The sequence below is a fragment of the Alosa alosa genome, chromosome 4, assembly GCF_017589495.1.
Source record: "Alosa alosa isolate M-15738 ecotype Scorff River chromosome 4, AALO_Geno_1.1, whole genome shotgun sequence".
Lineage (NCBI taxonomy): Eukaryota > Metazoa > Chordata > Actinopteri > Clupeiformes > Clupeidae > Alosa > Alosa alosa.
Window position 1 is genome coordinate 4,922,780 of NC_063192.1, and position 17,124 is coordinate 4,939,903.

General features: G+C 45.5%; 1 protein-coding gene across 4 annotated transcripts in view; it reads left to right on the plus strand.

Moving 5' to 3' along the window:
* Nucleotides 1-17,124, plus strand: part of uckl1b (uridine-cytidine kinase 1-like 1b) — a 32,033-nt gene that overhangs the window by 4,603 nt on the left and 10,306 nt on the right. Inside the window, exons 1-8 of one of the 4 annotated variants that reach the window (XM_048240484.1) lie at nucleotides 1,978-2,568; nucleotides 6,547-6,740; nucleotides 8,278-8,384; nucleotides 11,670-11,840; nucleotides 12,318-12,389; nucleotides 12,750-12,939; nucleotides 13,790-13,851; nucleotides 15,424-15,440. In XM_048240484.1, coding sequence (XP_048096441.1) covers nucleotides 2,501-2,568; nucleotides 6,547-6,740; nucleotides 8,278-8,384; nucleotides 11,670-11,840; nucleotides 12,318-12,389; nucleotides 12,750-12,939; nucleotides 13,790-13,851; nucleotides 15,424-15,440 — 881 coding nt within the window. In that variant the 5' untranslated portion in view covers nucleotides 1,978-2,500. Of the gene's footprint in view, nucleotides 1-1,977; nucleotides 2,569-2,600; nucleotides 3,013-6,546; nucleotides 6,741-8,277; nucleotides 8,385-11,669; nucleotides 11,841-12,317; nucleotides 12,390-12,749; nucleotides 12,940-13,789; nucleotides 13,852-15,423; nucleotides 15,441-16,895; nucleotides 16,916-17,124 lie in introns of those variants that run through there. The other 3 variants (XM_048240483.1, XM_048240481.1, XM_048240482.1) reach the window with 3 other exon arrangements.

Below are 17,124 nucleotides of genomic sequence, written 5' to 3' on the forward strand. Positions count from 1 at the left end.
CTTCATCTCAATATTCTGATCACAACAAGTCTGGGCAAATTACTGCATCAGCACCAGTGAGGGGCAGCATTCATTGTTTTGCACTTTTCACCAAAAGTATTGGTTTTACCAAACATATTTTGCAGTATTTGTAAACTATAAAGTTTATACTTACCTTTAAAGTATTTTGATACAAAATATGCAGCCATTTTCTTCAACCCAATAAAATACTAATTACAAAATACTATTTTGTATTTGAAATACGTATTTTATACGTATTTTAAATGTATGTATCTTAAATACTGTCCATCCCTGAGCTAGGCTGCTCACATAGATATCGGTAGATGTTGCCTTGCCTGCTAAAGCCTATGTGGCAGAATACATCTACGCAGCCGCCATATTTGAACAGGGGACACGTTCCGTCAAAAGAATGGAGTGGAATGACAAGCTGCAGACGTTTTGGTCGATAAAGCCTTAAACGCATGCATTGCTCAACCGATGCCCATTGATGTTGTTTTGTATTTGAAGGTAGATACACTACATGTAAAAATAGGTTTATTTATTTATTTAGGCTACATGGAGTACAATAAATATAATAACTTGGTAGGGCTGTTCTAGGTAAACAGCTTAATGCCTGTGAAATGTTAACAGCGTATAAAACCTTTTCTGTTGTTCGTGACCAGAGCTTCTTTAGTCTCACAGTAGGTTTCAGATGACGATGTCTTGCCAGTACACCAGCTAAACCTGAATGAAGCTCAAGGAGAATTTTTTGGCTCACAGTGTGGTGGTTTGGCTCACCTTAGCACCCTTGAGGGCGATGACTGTTTGGCCTAGCCCTGCAGCCATCCTGATGCTGAGGGTGTGCTTGTTTGTCCTCCCCTGTGCTTGCATCTCCTCCCCACTCTCATTCCTGAGAGAGAGAGAGAGAGAGAGAGAGAGAGACAGAAACAGAAACGGAAAGAGAGACAGAGACTAGGGTTGCATCATGCAGTTTGTGCCCAGGTGGCATGGTCTCCAGTGTGGGAGGGAAAGGAGGAAGACGAGGTGACAGGTGTGGCTGGTGTGGTGAGGGGGAGAGCAGGAGGAAGGGAGGTGTTACTGGTGGTTAAGGGGTTGCTAAGAGGCTCCCCACATAGATGTGTGTGGATGTTAAGGACGGGCAGTCAATTCAGTCTTTCTAACTGTCATTCTTTCTCTTAGTTCATTCTTTATCTCTTTCTCTCTCTCTCTTTCTGTCTCTCTTTCTCTCTCTCTTTCTCTTTCTGTGTCTCTCTCTCTCTCTCTCTCTCTCTCTCTCTCTCTCTCTCTCTCTCTCTGATTGCCAGTCCTGTGCTCTCTGTCTGTGCGGCTCTTTTGTCTCATACTCGGTGCGTGTCACATGTTTTTGCTGTTTTTTCTCTCTTCACACAGTCACCCAGTGTGTCTCTCTCTTCCTTGTCCTCCCTCTCCTCTCACAAACACACACACACGCTGAACCACTTCATTTGTTTGTTGTTGACTGGTGCTTCAGTGCAGCCGCTGAGGCCAAACCGTCAGAGGCCAGCGCCCCTCCTCCACCGCATGCAAGCCATGACAGAGTGCTGCCGTCGTCTCCCACTGCACCCACCCTCAACACACATACACACACCTCCTTCTCAGTCTCCCGCCCCCTTGCTGAGGCATTGCGACACCGCAACACACACACACACACACACACACACACACACACACACACACACACACACACACACACACACACACACACACACACACACACACGCGCGCGCGCGTGCCTGTCTGAAGAGAGGTGCTCTCTAGCACTAACTCTGTAACATTCATTCCCTCTCTCTCTCTCGCTCTCTCGCTCTCTGCGCGGTTTCTATTAATAGCACCTTACACACATAATCTGCAGGACAGGTTATCCTCTTAGGGTCTCAGGCTGTGCCTGTAGTAACGCAAGAGCGAGGTAGGGAGTGAGAATGAGAGGGCGGCAGAGAGAGAGAAGGAGGGAGGGAGTGAGGGAGGTGACAGCAGGGGGAGTAGAGGAGAGGGAGGGAGGGAGTGTTGGTTGGAGGGAAAGAGCGTCAGTACGTCAGATTGGTTTCTGAGTTGCTCCCTACGACAACAACACAGTGCGCAGCGAGGAGAAATCAAAACCGATGTTGAAAGCATAGTTTCGTTTCCTTCCCCCTTTGACCGGCTCCTGTTGTCTCTCTCTTTGTCTCTGTCTCTGTCTCTCTCTCTCTCTCTCTCTCTCTCTCTCTCTCTCTCTCTCTCTCTCTCTCTCTCTCTCTCTCTCTCTCTCTCTCTCTCTCTTTCCCTCTCTCTCTCTCTCTTTCTTGCTGTCTCACTCAGCCAAGGCGTCTTGCCAGAGGGTAGAAGTGTTAAGTGCAGCCGCCCAGCCCGTTGTGAGTGAGTGAGTGTGTGTGTATGCGCCTGTCAATCGCACTGACTCCAGTATAGTAACTCCAAACACTAGCGACCTTAGCAGAAAAAAAAAGACTCTCTCTCTCCCTGTATCTGTTGTTTCGTTGCTCTCATCATGACCACTCTCCCGGCTTATTCTGGAGCTAGGATATCAGGATGTTGGGCTCTAAGATCAGATGGCAGGTAAGTCCTCTTCCGTTGTTTATTTATGCATTTGTTTGTTTGTTTGTTTGTTTGTTTATGATCCAGTTGCACTCCTCGCGTGTCCATTCTCTTCATCATGTGTTATTTGTCGTGGGCATTGTGCTGTGCCCAGCACTCTAAGTGTTTCTGTTTTTCAGGTGTGTGTGTGTGTGTGTGTGTGTGTGTGTGTGTGTGTGTGTGTGTGTGTGTGTGTGTGTGTGTGTGTGTGGCACAGTGACAGAGGTGCCCTGCGTGCCACTGAGTTTTAAATTGGCTTATGCCCTCTAAGCTATGTGACTCTCTAAATCTCGCTTTGGACCCGTGCCTGACTACTACCCAGTCCTTGACACTGTTCACCTGGAATTACTCTGCTGGTGACATTTTTCTTCTCTCTCTCTCTCTTTTGTGGGCTCTCTGTGAGTACAATTCTAGTGAACCGATAAGGTCAGCTGTGTTCAGAACTTTTGTGAAACTTTAGCCACATGACGTGTTGCATCCACACTGGTTTGCTTTGTCCACTGTGTGTTACTGTCATCATCCCAGTGTTGCGAGATGAGTTTAAGTAAGAATCAACTGTGTTTTTTTGTTATTTGTGGGTTGTCATTATGCCATAGGCTATATAGCGTCTTAATACCATTAAGTTTTTGTTAACTTTTAAGACATAAGTAGACCTCAAACAAGTAAACAGTGATTCAGTTCTTCACTTTTTTATCATAGATTAATGACAGGGCTACAAAAAAAAACAGACCAAAGTTCCTCATCTGCTCAAAAGCAGTTAAGGCTTGTTTGTTAGATGCAGCAACAGTAAAGTGCCATTTAAGTGCCATAAATGAGTTTGACCAACTTTTGTTTTTGTGCAGTGGATATTGCACCACCAATTAGAGTGCAGGGTTCATCCACAAGCTAGGCTAATCTTTTATTGCCCTCTCATTATATCCAGCACTGGGACTGATAACCTGACCAACCAGCCGGTCTGTTTTACTGTGGTTCTGTTTAAAACACGGGCCTAACCTATGTTTGCTGAGAGAGAAGTGATAAGGACAGGCTCATAGGTCCCATTCCCACTTAGAACCTTGGACAGTGTGTTCCCAACAAATGTCAGCTCCGAGTGTGTGCCAGTCTCCGAACTCGGTTTCAGAAGGACAGCAATTTCAGTGGCCGCTGCTGATGCAGTGTCTGTTTCTCCGTCCCTCCCCTCCCTCCCTGTGGAACCATGACTGGCTTCTTTCAATCGTCCGCAGAGGAAGTTTTGTTCACTTGTACCTGCAGTAAGGTGCGCTTCTTTCCCATATCGGAAGATCAGGTCCAGAGGATACAAGCTGTCTTGGGAGGGGGTGGTGGAAAGCACAAAGTAGAAAGGTCACACCTGTGATGTAACCCTGCTGGGTTGCCGCCTTTTTAAATCAGTCTAATCACACTTTCATACAGGTGTGGAGATTAGCGTCAGGATCATGCAACGTTGCTTGCCTCATCTGGCAGGAGATCAGGCCTGTGGGCTGTAGAGTGGTAAACAAGCCTGAGCTGCCACTCTCTCGGGTGTCAAACCATTTGGTTGGGATATCAACAAGTCAAATTGGCCAGGGCCATAGAGATAGAGGCCCTGTAATGCTGTTAGGAATGAACGCAAATTCCAGATGGCCCTTTTCCAATGACTACCAAACCGACTCCGTTCGGGTTCACCTTCCAGAACCATTTGAAGCATTTTGACAAATAAGAAATCGGTTCAGAATCTGAAAGGAAAGTTCGGAACTGGAACCAAAAATAGTAAACAAGAGTGGGCGTGTCATTCTACAGTTCGGGTATGGATGCACCACCCTTGACGCATCCTTGGTGCAAAACCAGTGGAAATGCAGGCTGGTTCACTGGACCGCACCAAGGCTCAAAGAATTCTGAATGGAGTAGGTTGAAATATGCCAGAGGTACTGTATGCAGCTCACATGATCACCAGCTGGCTTTTATATTGGGGCAGCCGTGGCCTACTGGTTAGGGCTTCGGACTTGTAACCGGAGGGTTGCCGGTTCGAACCCTATCAGTAGGAACGGCTGAAGTGCCCTTGAGCAAGGCACCTAACCCCTCACTGCTCCCCGAGCGCCGCTGTAGCAGGCAGCTCACTGCGTCGGGATTAGTGTGTGCTTCACCTCACTGTGTGTTCACTGTGTGCTGTGTGTGCTTCACTAATTCACGGATTGGGTTAAATGCAGAGACCAAATTTCCCTCACGGGATCAAAACAGTATACTTATACTATACTATATTCCAAATACTTGCTTTAGTGTCCAAACCTAAGTTAACTAAAGCTGGGGAACTATTTGATCAAGGTTCCTGGGCAGTTTTCATGATTATTATTGTTAATAATTCTATTATAGTCCTATTGATTTTGGGCAACACTTTTCTGGAGAAATGTAATTATCAATTTAATCTTTAGGCATATCGCACAGCATCATTGTTGTCCCATGTACAGTATCATCACCTTAAAGGTGCCATGTGTAATGTCCGCCAAAAAACAATTCATACTCCACATTCCATAAAAGATGGGGGCAGTATACCTCCAGAAAGTGAGTTGGTCTACCCTAGAGTAACAACCGGCGTGTATTGCAGTTTGGCTGGCGGTTATGTTGCCCGCATACCGCCTCCCATGGCCAAAACTGGTATTATGACACCTGTCGGGCTGTAGCTAGTAATTTAGCATGCTAATTCAGGTTGATATCTCTGCAGCACCAGTGCAGAGATATCAACCTGACCAAGTTTTTCATTAAACCGCATACTTGGAATACACTACTGACCCAGTATAACAGAGGTGACGTCTGAGTCTGGTGTAATCCATTTCCCCTTAACACAGCCTGCCCACCACACATTTCATTCACCACAGAAATGGTCCTGTAGTTTGTTTTGGTTGTCGGGTGTGGAGATAGTTGGCTTGTAGTTACTGTATGCAGTCTGGTCACATACCTCCCTTCCTGGAACAGAATATTGTATTACAGTATATCAGGAAGATTTAGATTTATAGTTTCACTAATAGCATGAATAGTCTCCAAGTGGTTGAAGACGACAACAGAAAATGGAGGAGCCAAAAGAAGTTCCGAGGCGCTCTCTGTTTTAAAACGGTTAAAAAGCCTTTAGTATCATGGCTTTGGCCATTTTAAACCTTTAATAACACTCCGATGCATTTCAGCATCAAGCTTTCATCAGGGAGTCAAAAAGTAACAGAGTTTTGCTCTGGCAGCGAGTTCAAGCTGACTCACGCGGGTTAATGTGTGTCCTCTGCTTCATCCGCTGACATGCTCCTGAGGGGCTGTTGCTGGTAGTCTTTATGAGGTTATGCCTAGGGTCCCATTAACAGCATTTGGTCTGTAATCATTTTACTCGTCGACACAGTTAACTAGACTAAGTCTGCCTTCCTTGTGTGTCATACTTATTCATTTGATCTTGCGCTTTAGCAGGCAGGTTTGTCTACCCTTGTGCCCAAATGACACCTACAGTACTTTTGGTATGCTTCCTTGACAATGCAAATATGTTTTAGTATAAAATTATGGAAATGAAAATTGTGGAAACCATGGAAATGACCAAAAACAATCATTTGTTTCTCCACCATCAACCCATTAAAGTCAAGGAGTCTGTCTGTCAATCAAAGCTACTTGACTTTGACTGGAACAAAAACAGGGAAAAATGTGTTGCACAGTATTTACTTGGCTGCTGAGTTTGAAAAGAGTTGCCTTCTTGTCTGAATCACTGACTGTGCCTTGAAAAAAGATCTTTAACCCTGCGGGAGTGATCTGCACACATGATCCTTATCATAGATATCAGATGAGCATGTAATTGACTCTAAACAGGTTACTACTCGCAGGGAAAGAAACGCTGTGTTAGGCAAACAGTCAGGTTACATCAGACCAGCACATATTTAAGCAATATCCAAATTAACCTTGATAGCTGTAAGTCATGTTGTGACTCCTGTTGTTCTCTTACCCCCTCTGTTACCATAGCGGCGGTGGTGAGGGCTCACTCGACAGACTCCTCCCTACCGTGAACAGTGGCCTGTCGCCACGGAAACGGACCACCAGCCAGTGCAAATCCGAGCCACCCCTTCTGAGGACCAGTAAGAGGACCATCTACACAGCCGGGCGCCCGCCCTGGTACAACGAGCATGGGACCCAGTCAAAGGAAGCCTTCATCATTGGTGAGAGACGCACAAACAACAGAGAGAAAAAGTTGACAACGACAACAGTTGGAAAAAATTCCAGCTATAAATAATTACACAGATGGTTTGGGATGCTACAGATGGACGTTCAAGTTCAGGTTGAGAATGAAATGAGATTATACAGTTTAGGTTGAGTACCATGAAAATTGAAAGGTTCAGGATCATCACAAAACAAAGGAACAGATGACTGTTTGGAATCATGTAGATAGAATAGTTCAGATTAAAAACCATGCAAAAGGAGAGGTTCAGGTTTATCACAGATAAGGTTCAAGATTAGAAGCACAGTATATGGATAGCAAGGTGGTTTCATTCTTCAACATTGCCTATCAATTCAAGAACACCCAGTCATTATCTGCTTTCAGAACTATGTGTAAGTCTGAATGTTCTGCGGATGTCACACGGTTGGGCCGTATATCTGAACAACATAACCAGTCATTTGGAAGTCCGAACTTCTCCCCTCCTAGTATTTCAGACGGACATTATGTAAATGAGCTTGTGTCATGCGGAGATTCTGTTCATGTGCGTATTCAACCTGTTTAATCACACAGAGATTCTGTTTGTGTGTGTGTGGTTCACACATATGTCAGCATAAGTTCCGCAAGTTAGCATCATGTCTGGATCACCCGAAGTGTCGGACCTCCGTTTGACAAAGCTCTGCATATACTGCGGAGGTTGTGTCTGAAAGCAGCTATTGAAATCAGGAGGTATTTTGACTTGAAAACTCATACATGAAAACTGTTTGCAAATAAATTTGCTCTGCAAGTTGGTTTGGAAAGGAGCTCATTGACATCCATTTCTGAATCACCAAAAACCCAGAAACGTTATTTACTTTTGAATTGAGTAAACAACTGCATTTAAAACCTTTGTTTACAAGAAAGATGTTTGCTTCACTTCAGACATGATTTGTTTAGGACTTTTATGCACACATTTAAGTTTCATTTCACTTCTGTCTAGGCCTGTGGAAGCAGTTAAACAGCAAGTTCAGAAACAGGTGTCAAGGGGCTCCTTTCCAGACAGATCTGCAGAGCAAACTCAAATTTGCTAACAGGTTCATCTGGGTTTACCCAGGCTAGTTGACAGAATTGTATTCATGAAGTACTAAACATGAGTTTCAGCAGTAAACACAGTCCAGTGCAACATTTGATGACTGCATACCACAAGAGGCTTGTTATCATTGGGTCGCCATCTTGGAATTGTCTATTTTAAAGCTTGGTGTGACAAACCGCAGGCATTTCTGTCAAAGCCATTGCATTTAAGGAAATGACTAGCCTCTGCCTGTGCTACCACACTAGCTCAGCTGCTCCACTGTAGACAATTCTTAAAGCAGCCATAATCCTGACTAAAGCCAAACATGCATCTCTCTTAGTGTTTGTTGTCTTAAAGGGGGATTTACAGTGGAGAAAGGAGAGTGTTTGCATCCAGCGCTAATATAATCCATGTGAGGGACCTGTAGCCGCCAGCTAAACTTTGGTCAGTGAGTCATGCGCCTATGCTGTGCTGTCTTGTCTCGCTGCAGGACTATGTGGGGGTAGTGCCTCTGGCAAAACCACTGTGGCCCGCAAGATCATCGAGGCGCTGGACGTTCCCTGGGTGGTGCTGCTGTCTATGGACTCCTTTTACAAGGTGAGACCCAGGGAGTGAGTGCTGGTCCTGACCCAGGAAGGCCTGTGTGCCTGTGAAAATGACCCTCATTTGATTTAGCCTTGTGTATGATGTTCAGGTTTGACTTCACATCCAGTCTCACACTTACTTTATGAGCTAATGTGAGCGAGACTGTGTGTGTGTGTGTGTGTGTGTGTGTGTGTGTGTGTAGGGTTGCAAAGGGCCGGAATACATTTCTGGAAACTTTCCATGGGAAGTTAAGCTGGGGAATTTTGGAAATATTCCAAGTTGAAAAGGAAATTATGAAAGTGAATGGGAATTTACGGGGGAAGTGAATGGGAATTAACTGGGGATTTTGGGTAATTCATACAAACTGTTTCATATAAAACATACATATAAACATTTTGTTTTAAAATAAGCAATATGATTCGTTTGTTAGTATTTTTGCTTATCTTAGCATACAAAGCTAGCTAGCATGCTAGCGGGAATCCCATTCTCTGCCTATGGACTAGCGTGCTAAGCTAGCAACATCGAAACCACTGAACTGCCCAAGATACACCACGCCATGCAACAACAAAATCTGATTGGTTGGAACATTGACTGACTCGCTTTGTCCAGTCAGAATCCCAGAAAATGGTCAAAAAAAATAATAATTATAAAAATAATGACACAACATGTCACCCCAAACCTCATAGATTGTGATTATTTATTAAAGGTCCAGTATGTAGGAAATAATGGAAAATAAACTGTAACCATTCCAAAAATGATCACCATAGTTGTCAGAGAGTAAGGAAACACGATGAATTGAAGTAATGGCTTATTTGATAACATTACTCTAAGCCGTAAAACCCATGAAAAAAAATGAGTTACGGGGCGGAATCTTTTGGAATTTTCGTTTATGTTTTGAACGATTAATTCTAGAATAGCTGTGATTAATAATGGGCTAAGCGTTCTCCTATTTGGGTTGCCAAATTAGCAAAGGCCAACTGTCAACAGCTGTCAGTTGTAGTCATGAACGCCTACGAGAGGCAGGCAAATTTCCAAAATTAAAACAAGAAACAAATTAAGTGGACATCGGAGGAGCTTCTTGAGATGGTGACGTCTTAGTCAAACAAAGAATATCAAGTCTGACGCAGCTGGCCATATTTCTCCACAACAGGTAGCCTAGGCTAAACTTCATCTGCATCGCTAACTTCAGCTAAATATGTTACGTTGGTTAGAGAGGTATTTTTTGTTTTCACTGTTTCCGTAATGTGTAGCTAGGTCATGGTTGAAGAAACGTTAAAGCAGCTGCAGGTCAACTAACGTTAGCTAAGTCTTCATTACATCTGGCAACCCAGAAGAGGCTCGCGTCTGGTAGTTCCATGGGAGAACGTTGAGCACGTTCACCAGTGTTTTGGTCTACAGAACGTTCGGTAACAATCCTACCTTTAAGTGTCAAGCTAAATCAGACCAGCAATATGACCATATTAACCGTCCCATTAGAGCTTATGCAAAATGACGTACTCCCATTTGAACTAGGACAAAAGTGATAACAAGCCCACATGAGATGACGTCCACAATGACATTTTCACTGGGAAAAAGTTTTTTCCCAAGCTCATGAACGCACCATAGATTTCATATGTCTTATAGTCTATGCTGATTGCTGTATGCATGACGGATGTGCAGGGTAGAAATTGGACTGAATTTGCATTTAACCAGATTGAACTAATATTATGCTGCAAAATAGTTTTTTTCACAATTTACCCAATTTTCACAATAACAACAGTTTATTCCTGTATATTCCCGTTAATTGCCATGGAAAGTTTCCAACTTTGAAAATTCCTGGAATTTTGCAACCCTGTGTGTGTGTGTGTGTGTTTAAGACTTTGAGCCCAGTACTCCCTGGTCATAAACAGTCCAGAGCTTGACCTTTATTGCTGGGCCCCCATCTAGGCTTTCTATTCATATGGAATATTTATCCGGTCCAAACTAGTATGCGAGTACACATGCCACTGAGGGCTGTTCTCCTTCCTGTACTGTTATACCACTGTCTGCAGTCGTCATTAAATGAACTACCACCAGCATGCTCAGGCATGATTATATCTCCTGAAATGCTGCGTAATCTTTCCTCTTCCGCTTCTGCTAAAAAGCTGCAAGCTGGTTCACGGGCTGACCACTGTCCACTTGGACTGTCGCGAGGGCAGAAGAACTTGAAGGATGAGAGAGAGAGACTCCAGGAAGACTGACTCCAACGAGAGAGCGGTTGAGAGGGAGAGGGAGAGGGAGAGAGGGAGAGGGAGAGGGAGAGACACCATTAGAGTGGCCACCCATGTCACGCTCACACGGCCGTTATGTAACGCTGCCGTGGCTCAGCCAGTTTGTGGTGCCTGCAGCTGTAATGTCCAAAAGGCCAGAGGTATTTACAGCCTGGCCAGAGCGGAGCAGAGTGACCCTAGAGCTGGAACCGCTGTTTTCCCGCACTTATGGACGACAGGAAAAGGAAAAGAGGGAGTCGAAAAAAGTAGAAAAGAGATCTGTGTCTTTGTGCGCCGGCTCTGTTTGTCTCCCAGCGTAAAAAGCCAGAGTCCAAACTGTCATGGTGGCTAAGTACCCCTCCCCGGGGGCAAGTGCTGAGTCCTGCATGTTCCTGCCACCTGAGACCAATTGCCCTGAGCTACCCGTCCTGGTGGCAACACATCGCAGAGCTGCCTGTCCCAACACTGGGCTGTTGCTTCCGGCCTGCAAATGCAATCAGGAGAGGAGCTTCATCGTGTCTTTAGAGATAAAAAGTGTGTGTGTGTGTGTGAGAGAGAGAGAGAGAGAGATATTGGAGGGGAAAAGAGAGTGATAATGCCAAATGCCTGAGCTAGGGGGGACGTTTAAAGGCACACTCTTGGCTCTGTGACGCTGTAGGTTGACACTGTCTGTGTCCCGCCTAAATTTAGCATGGCTGTCCTCAGCTGTGGCGAACTGGAGAGAGAGGGAGGGAGGGAGCAGGATTGGGATATCATCTTCATGCTTACAGAGTCACCGCACACACCCCCCACCTCCCATTTTAATTCTGTCCCCAAGCTCGGCATGTGACTTGGTCAACTGAATAAAAACATGTGTGCCCTTTACAAAACATGGGTGTACCCATTAAACATAGTATTTATGGGTGACCTGTAAATACACTGTATGGCTTATTGAGATCTGTAACTTCTGTATGTCATCCCTGAGATACATGTATGTATGTGCAATCGTGTGAATCTCATGTGTGCTCGTGTGCTTCTATGCTGAGAGGGTTATTGTTTTCTAAAACATTCTTGATGTGTCTTTCCACAGGTGCTCACCCCTGAGCAGCAGGTGTTAGCCGCTAGCAACGACTACAACTTTGACCACCCTGACGCCTTTGACTTCGGCCTGCTGGTGCCCACACTACGCAAGCTGAAGCAGGGGAAGAGCGTCAAGATCCCCGTGTACGATTTCACCACGCACGGGCGACAGAAGGACTGGGTTCGTACACACACACACACACACACACGCATCAGCATGTGCACACTCTCAGTACACATTAGAGAGTGCAGTGCATACAGTATAGTTTCAAATTAAGCTGTGGGTGGTTATGGCATAAAATTATTTAGTTTGGGTCCATATTAATAAGTGCAGCCTGTGGTGTACTGGATCTTTCAATCATGAAGGCACACAGTGAGCAGTGGTGTAGTCAGTGCTACCACTGTGTGTTTGTGTGTGTGGAAATGCTTGGTTTCTGTGACCATTTCAGAAGGGGGACATTTATGACATGCGCATCTTTTTCTCCTAATGTATCCTACATATATGCTAAAAGCTTATATCTCTAAATGCAGCTAAGATTATTATCTGCGTTATGTAATGCCATAACTCTCCATGTTGCACTCTGAACCCTATGCTCGTATGCACTCTTGCACTGCAGGGGCATTTTAAAGTGTGTTTGAAATGTGTCCTTGCTTGCAGAAAACGGTGTATGGCGCCAGTGTCATTATTTTTGAAGGCATCATGTCTTTCGCTGATAAGGAGTTACTCAAGGTAAGGGGAGGAACAGGAACTTTGAGCAAGATCTTCCGTTTGTTTCCTACATTCATGAGCTATATGGGTAGACGAAGGTCTTAGTCATTAGTCTAGTCTAGTCTTGGTCTTAGTCATTTCTGTTTGTGTGTGTGTGTGTGTGTGTGTGTGTGCTTGTGTGCAAGTATGTGAAAAAAGGAAGAGAGAGCCAAAGTGTGACTTTATCCCTTCAGAAATATAAGTGAATAATACCATTATAAATCTATATTGTCTAAAAAAGTTCCAGATTAAATGCACATATCTGAATGTACCAGTCCATGTTGAAATGTGTGTCTGCTGTATGTTAGCACTGACATGTTAAAATCATCACTGTCCCTGCAGATCCTGGACATGAAGATCTTCGTGGACACAGACTCGGACATCCGGCTTGTACGGAGGCTGAGGAGGGACATCACCGAACGAGGGAGGGAAATTGAGGGGGTCATTAAGCAGTATAATAAGTTTGTGAAGCCGGCGTTCGAACAGTACATCGAGCCCACGATGCGTTTGGCTGACATTGTGGTACCCCGAGGTGAGCTGTGAACCAAAGACCAAGGCTGCATAATAATATGCATATATGTACTGTATGATTATGCAGCATATAGTGCCTTACTATGTAAAAAGCATTGGATCATCATTTCTATACCATTTGGAAATGATGTACAATGTTGTCAGCATTCTTTTGCAATAGTACATTGTGTTGTGATGGATGCTGTTGTAATACCACATGGTCATGAAATTCAGAAAGAATTGCAAAATGTGGTGTGTACAGGCTGCACTACTGCGCAGGAATGTCCGAGTATCCCGAGGGATCACAAAGCAATTACACTGATATCCAGGGATATTTGAAAAGTCCCCTTAGCTCAGCTCTCAAGTCATTATCGTTTTATATGGTACATGTCCTTGTGCATGCTGTGATCTTTTTGTCTACTGTCTATGACATCAGAATAACTTGTCATGGTCTTGCATCATGTCTTTGTCACTGTATGTAGACTGTATGTGTCACTGTATGTATGTGTTTTGTATGCAATGGCGGGGCACAGAATCTCCCATGAGAGATCAATAAAGTAATCCAGGGCACAGCATGCTATTGTTGTGCTGTTCATCAAACCCTCTGGTCTTTGAGGAGGTACAGTGTTTGTAAAAGAGGAGTGCACATTCCCTCACTTACACACTAGAGTGCACTGCACTTTGACTGGGAAAGTAGCAGGCCATAAAATTAAGCAAACAAAGCAAAACACTGACCTTATTCCGCCTCGGGTCAGACAAGAGAAACAGGAAATTGAAATGCAAGAGTTGGGGTTGAGTTCAGTTGGGGTTGTGGTCAGACTGCTGCGGGGAGGGGGCAGAGGCCCTGACGGCTCTTTTGTGTCCTCCTCCAGGTGGTGGGAACATGGTGGCCATCGACCTGATCGTCCAGCACGTCCACAGTCAGCTGGAGGAGGTAAGAGCCCTTCACCGCTACCTCCCACTCCTTTAGCGCATCACACACACACACACACACACACACACAGACTGAAGCTAGACACTCAGCCACCACTCAGTGTCTGTTACTAGGGAACAAGACCAGAGAGAGGGCCGGCTCGCTATTAGGGACGCACAACGCATTGTGTGTGTGTGCTGTGTGTACACCCACACACACACACACACACACACACACAGGGGCGTGTGTCCGTGTGTGTTTATATGTGTATACACACATGCTGGATTGAATATGTGTGTGTCTATACACACTGGGTTGGGGCGTGGGTGTGGGGGTGTGTGCACACACAGAATTGTCTTATCTCCCATGCTCAGCTGGAGAAGATGACCGTGCTTATTGTTTTATTTTTTTTTTATATATTTTATTTTTATTAGGGAATAATGCTAACAAGCCTGCAGAGGAATGTTAGTAGTGCTGCTAGCTCTGCGCCTCTGGAATGCTCAGTGCATCCCCACACACACACACACGACACGGTTTGTGCAAGCGGCGCTGAATAATGGCCCTGCTTGTTTACGTTCAGCCAGCGATAGCGTTGGCAGCTCATTGGGCATGTGGGTGTCGCGGCACGGTGTCTGGAAACAGATGTCCCACTGCCCCCTCTAGTGGACAGAATAGGTCATAGCTAAAGTTTAGTGATGAGGAGGGGTGCTGGTTTTTAATAGGATTATGTTTTCAGATATCAGTAGATACATGCCCTTTATAGCGTACAAAAGTGACTTGTCAGAAAGCACACTGAGTTGCACATTGTTAAACACATTACAACAGTAAACATTTTATTTAATGCTGCTTTGACTTCCAATCAGATTATTTTGTATTTTGAAGTGGCCACTGGTAGTCTGCACCACCAGAGACGGTTAAGTTTGCTCGTTCTGTCCTAATTTAACTGAGCTGAGCACACACTCACACACATACCCTTCCCCCACCCACACTCAACCCGCAGGCTAGGCAGACATCTGGAGACCTGTCGTCTAAAACCCGGCCCAGATAACCCAGCAAATAAAATCACACACACACACACTCACTCACACACACACTCACACACTCACCCACACACTCACACATGCTCTTGTTAATGTGCAGGCCACATTTTGGGCAGGCATAGAATTGAACAGCCTCTCATTGGCATGCAGCAGAGCTGACACAGTGGTGTACTGACAGCCAGCACTGGGCTCTGGAGTATTAAGTCATTAGAGATCTGAAATGAGGAGAAGCAACAGACCTGAGTGGAGACAGACAAAAGGAGACACTTTACACTGCAGACCACTGAATGAACTGATGCGTGTGTCATTTTCATTGCATGTGTATTGGTGGATAAATAAACACTGGATGTGATTAAGTGATGAAAAGCTTGTTGTGTCAACGAGGCTCTCCTGTGTGTATTTTGTTATTTGTTTTCTGTTTGACCTGCACCCACCCAACACCACCCCCACCCCGCGCGCGCACGGACCGTTTTGCCCCTGTGCACCACGCCTTCGTCTCCATGTCCCCCCCCTACACCCACCTGCACCACCGACACCGACACCACCACCACAGCGTGAGCTCAGCGTCAGGTAGAGTAGCACCGCTCACTCCCCAGTTACTTGACCGACCGACCGAAACCCACCACCACCACCCCTTCCACGGTTTCTTTTCTCCATTTACTCCTGTGTCTACTTCTGCTTCCGCATTTCTCCACCCGGGGGCGCTGCCGCCCACAGCATCATCTCCACCCACTCTCCCCACCAGCACTGATGAAGAAATCAATGAATGAATGAATGCATGCATGCATCACCGTTGGCTTAACCTGACCTCCTGCTGCCCCCCAATCGCCTGTCGGCGCACCCTGGCAGTGTTTTTGTGGGTTAGTGGTGGGTCAAAAACGGTTCGCCTGATGTGGGTGATGGTGGTGCTGGTGCTGAGGCCTGGGTGGGACGGCCTCCACGCCTGTTGCTGCTGCTGCTGCTGCTGCTGCTGGCCACCTCACTTTGACTCGTTGTTCAGCCCAGCGAGGTCGGTCCAACAGCCAGCAGACGCACCTGTCTGTGTCTGTGTTAAAAACACGTGTGTGTGTGTGTGTGTGTCTCGCACTCAGGCACACACACACTCAACACACACACATACACATACACAAGTTCTGTGGAAAGCCTCCTGTCACACCTCCAACATTCTGTGTCTAAAAATGGTGAACCAACGCACACTTACTCGATAGACGCACACACACACACACTACAGACTCTGCGGAAAGCCATACCTCCTTCTGCATTCTCTGTCTAAAAACGACACACACGCCATGTACAAACACCTACGTCCTCTTGACCTGGCTGTCCACATCTGTGTCAACGGCCACTGTCAGATGCTGCTCTTGCCCACAACAAAGTTTCCAGCACCTTCTAGAAAAAGCTCAGTCTTTTCTTTCCACTGGGCAAGGTATTCAACACGCAGACACGCTACAGATAAGAGATAGAGAGATTGTGTGTGTGTGTCAGAGAGAGAGAGGCACCCACAAAGTTTTACCCTAGACACAGGATGTTGCAGGTCTTTGAATAGATATTCTTTGCTGGAGATGGTGGCAGCTTCAGTTTGACTTGAATACTGCACGCATACACACTCACACAACACACACAGCAAGGCCAAAAAACCAAACCAAATTTCACACAAGTGCGTGCTTTTAGAAACACACTGTGGTGTAAATATTAGGGCAATTGGTAGGAAACATTTCTTGAATTTTCTCATCTGCCCATTCACAACACGGCCTAAAGTGGTTACTAAATGAATGAGAAGTGTGTGTGCAGTATGTGTGTGTTTGTGGCAGAGAGAAGTGGCAACTGCAGCTGGCACCCACTCCTCCTCTGCCACTGGCCCATGCAATCCATCCATCCTGATTTCACTTCTCTGGGTTTGTCTTCATTCTGTTTTTTTCCCTCTCCTCTGTTGTCATCGGTGTTTGTGTGTGTGTGTGTGTGTCTATGTCTGTCTCTCTTTTCTCATGTTTTTTTCCGGTCTTGTGTTCTGATGTCTCCCCGTAGAGGAAGCTCCGTTGGGATATGTGAGGAGATTTGCATCTGCCTTGTCTTCTGAGTTTGTTTTGCTTTTTCCTTTCTTTTCTTTTTCTCTTCTTGTAGCCGTTTTGAGCCATTTTTAGTTGAAACCATACAGCTGTGATTTTATCAGTTCATAAGATTGCACAACCCCACCTCCCCCGTCAAATAAACCTCTGCGCAAGGAAATGGGCATATAGGTTTCTCTGCTCCTGCT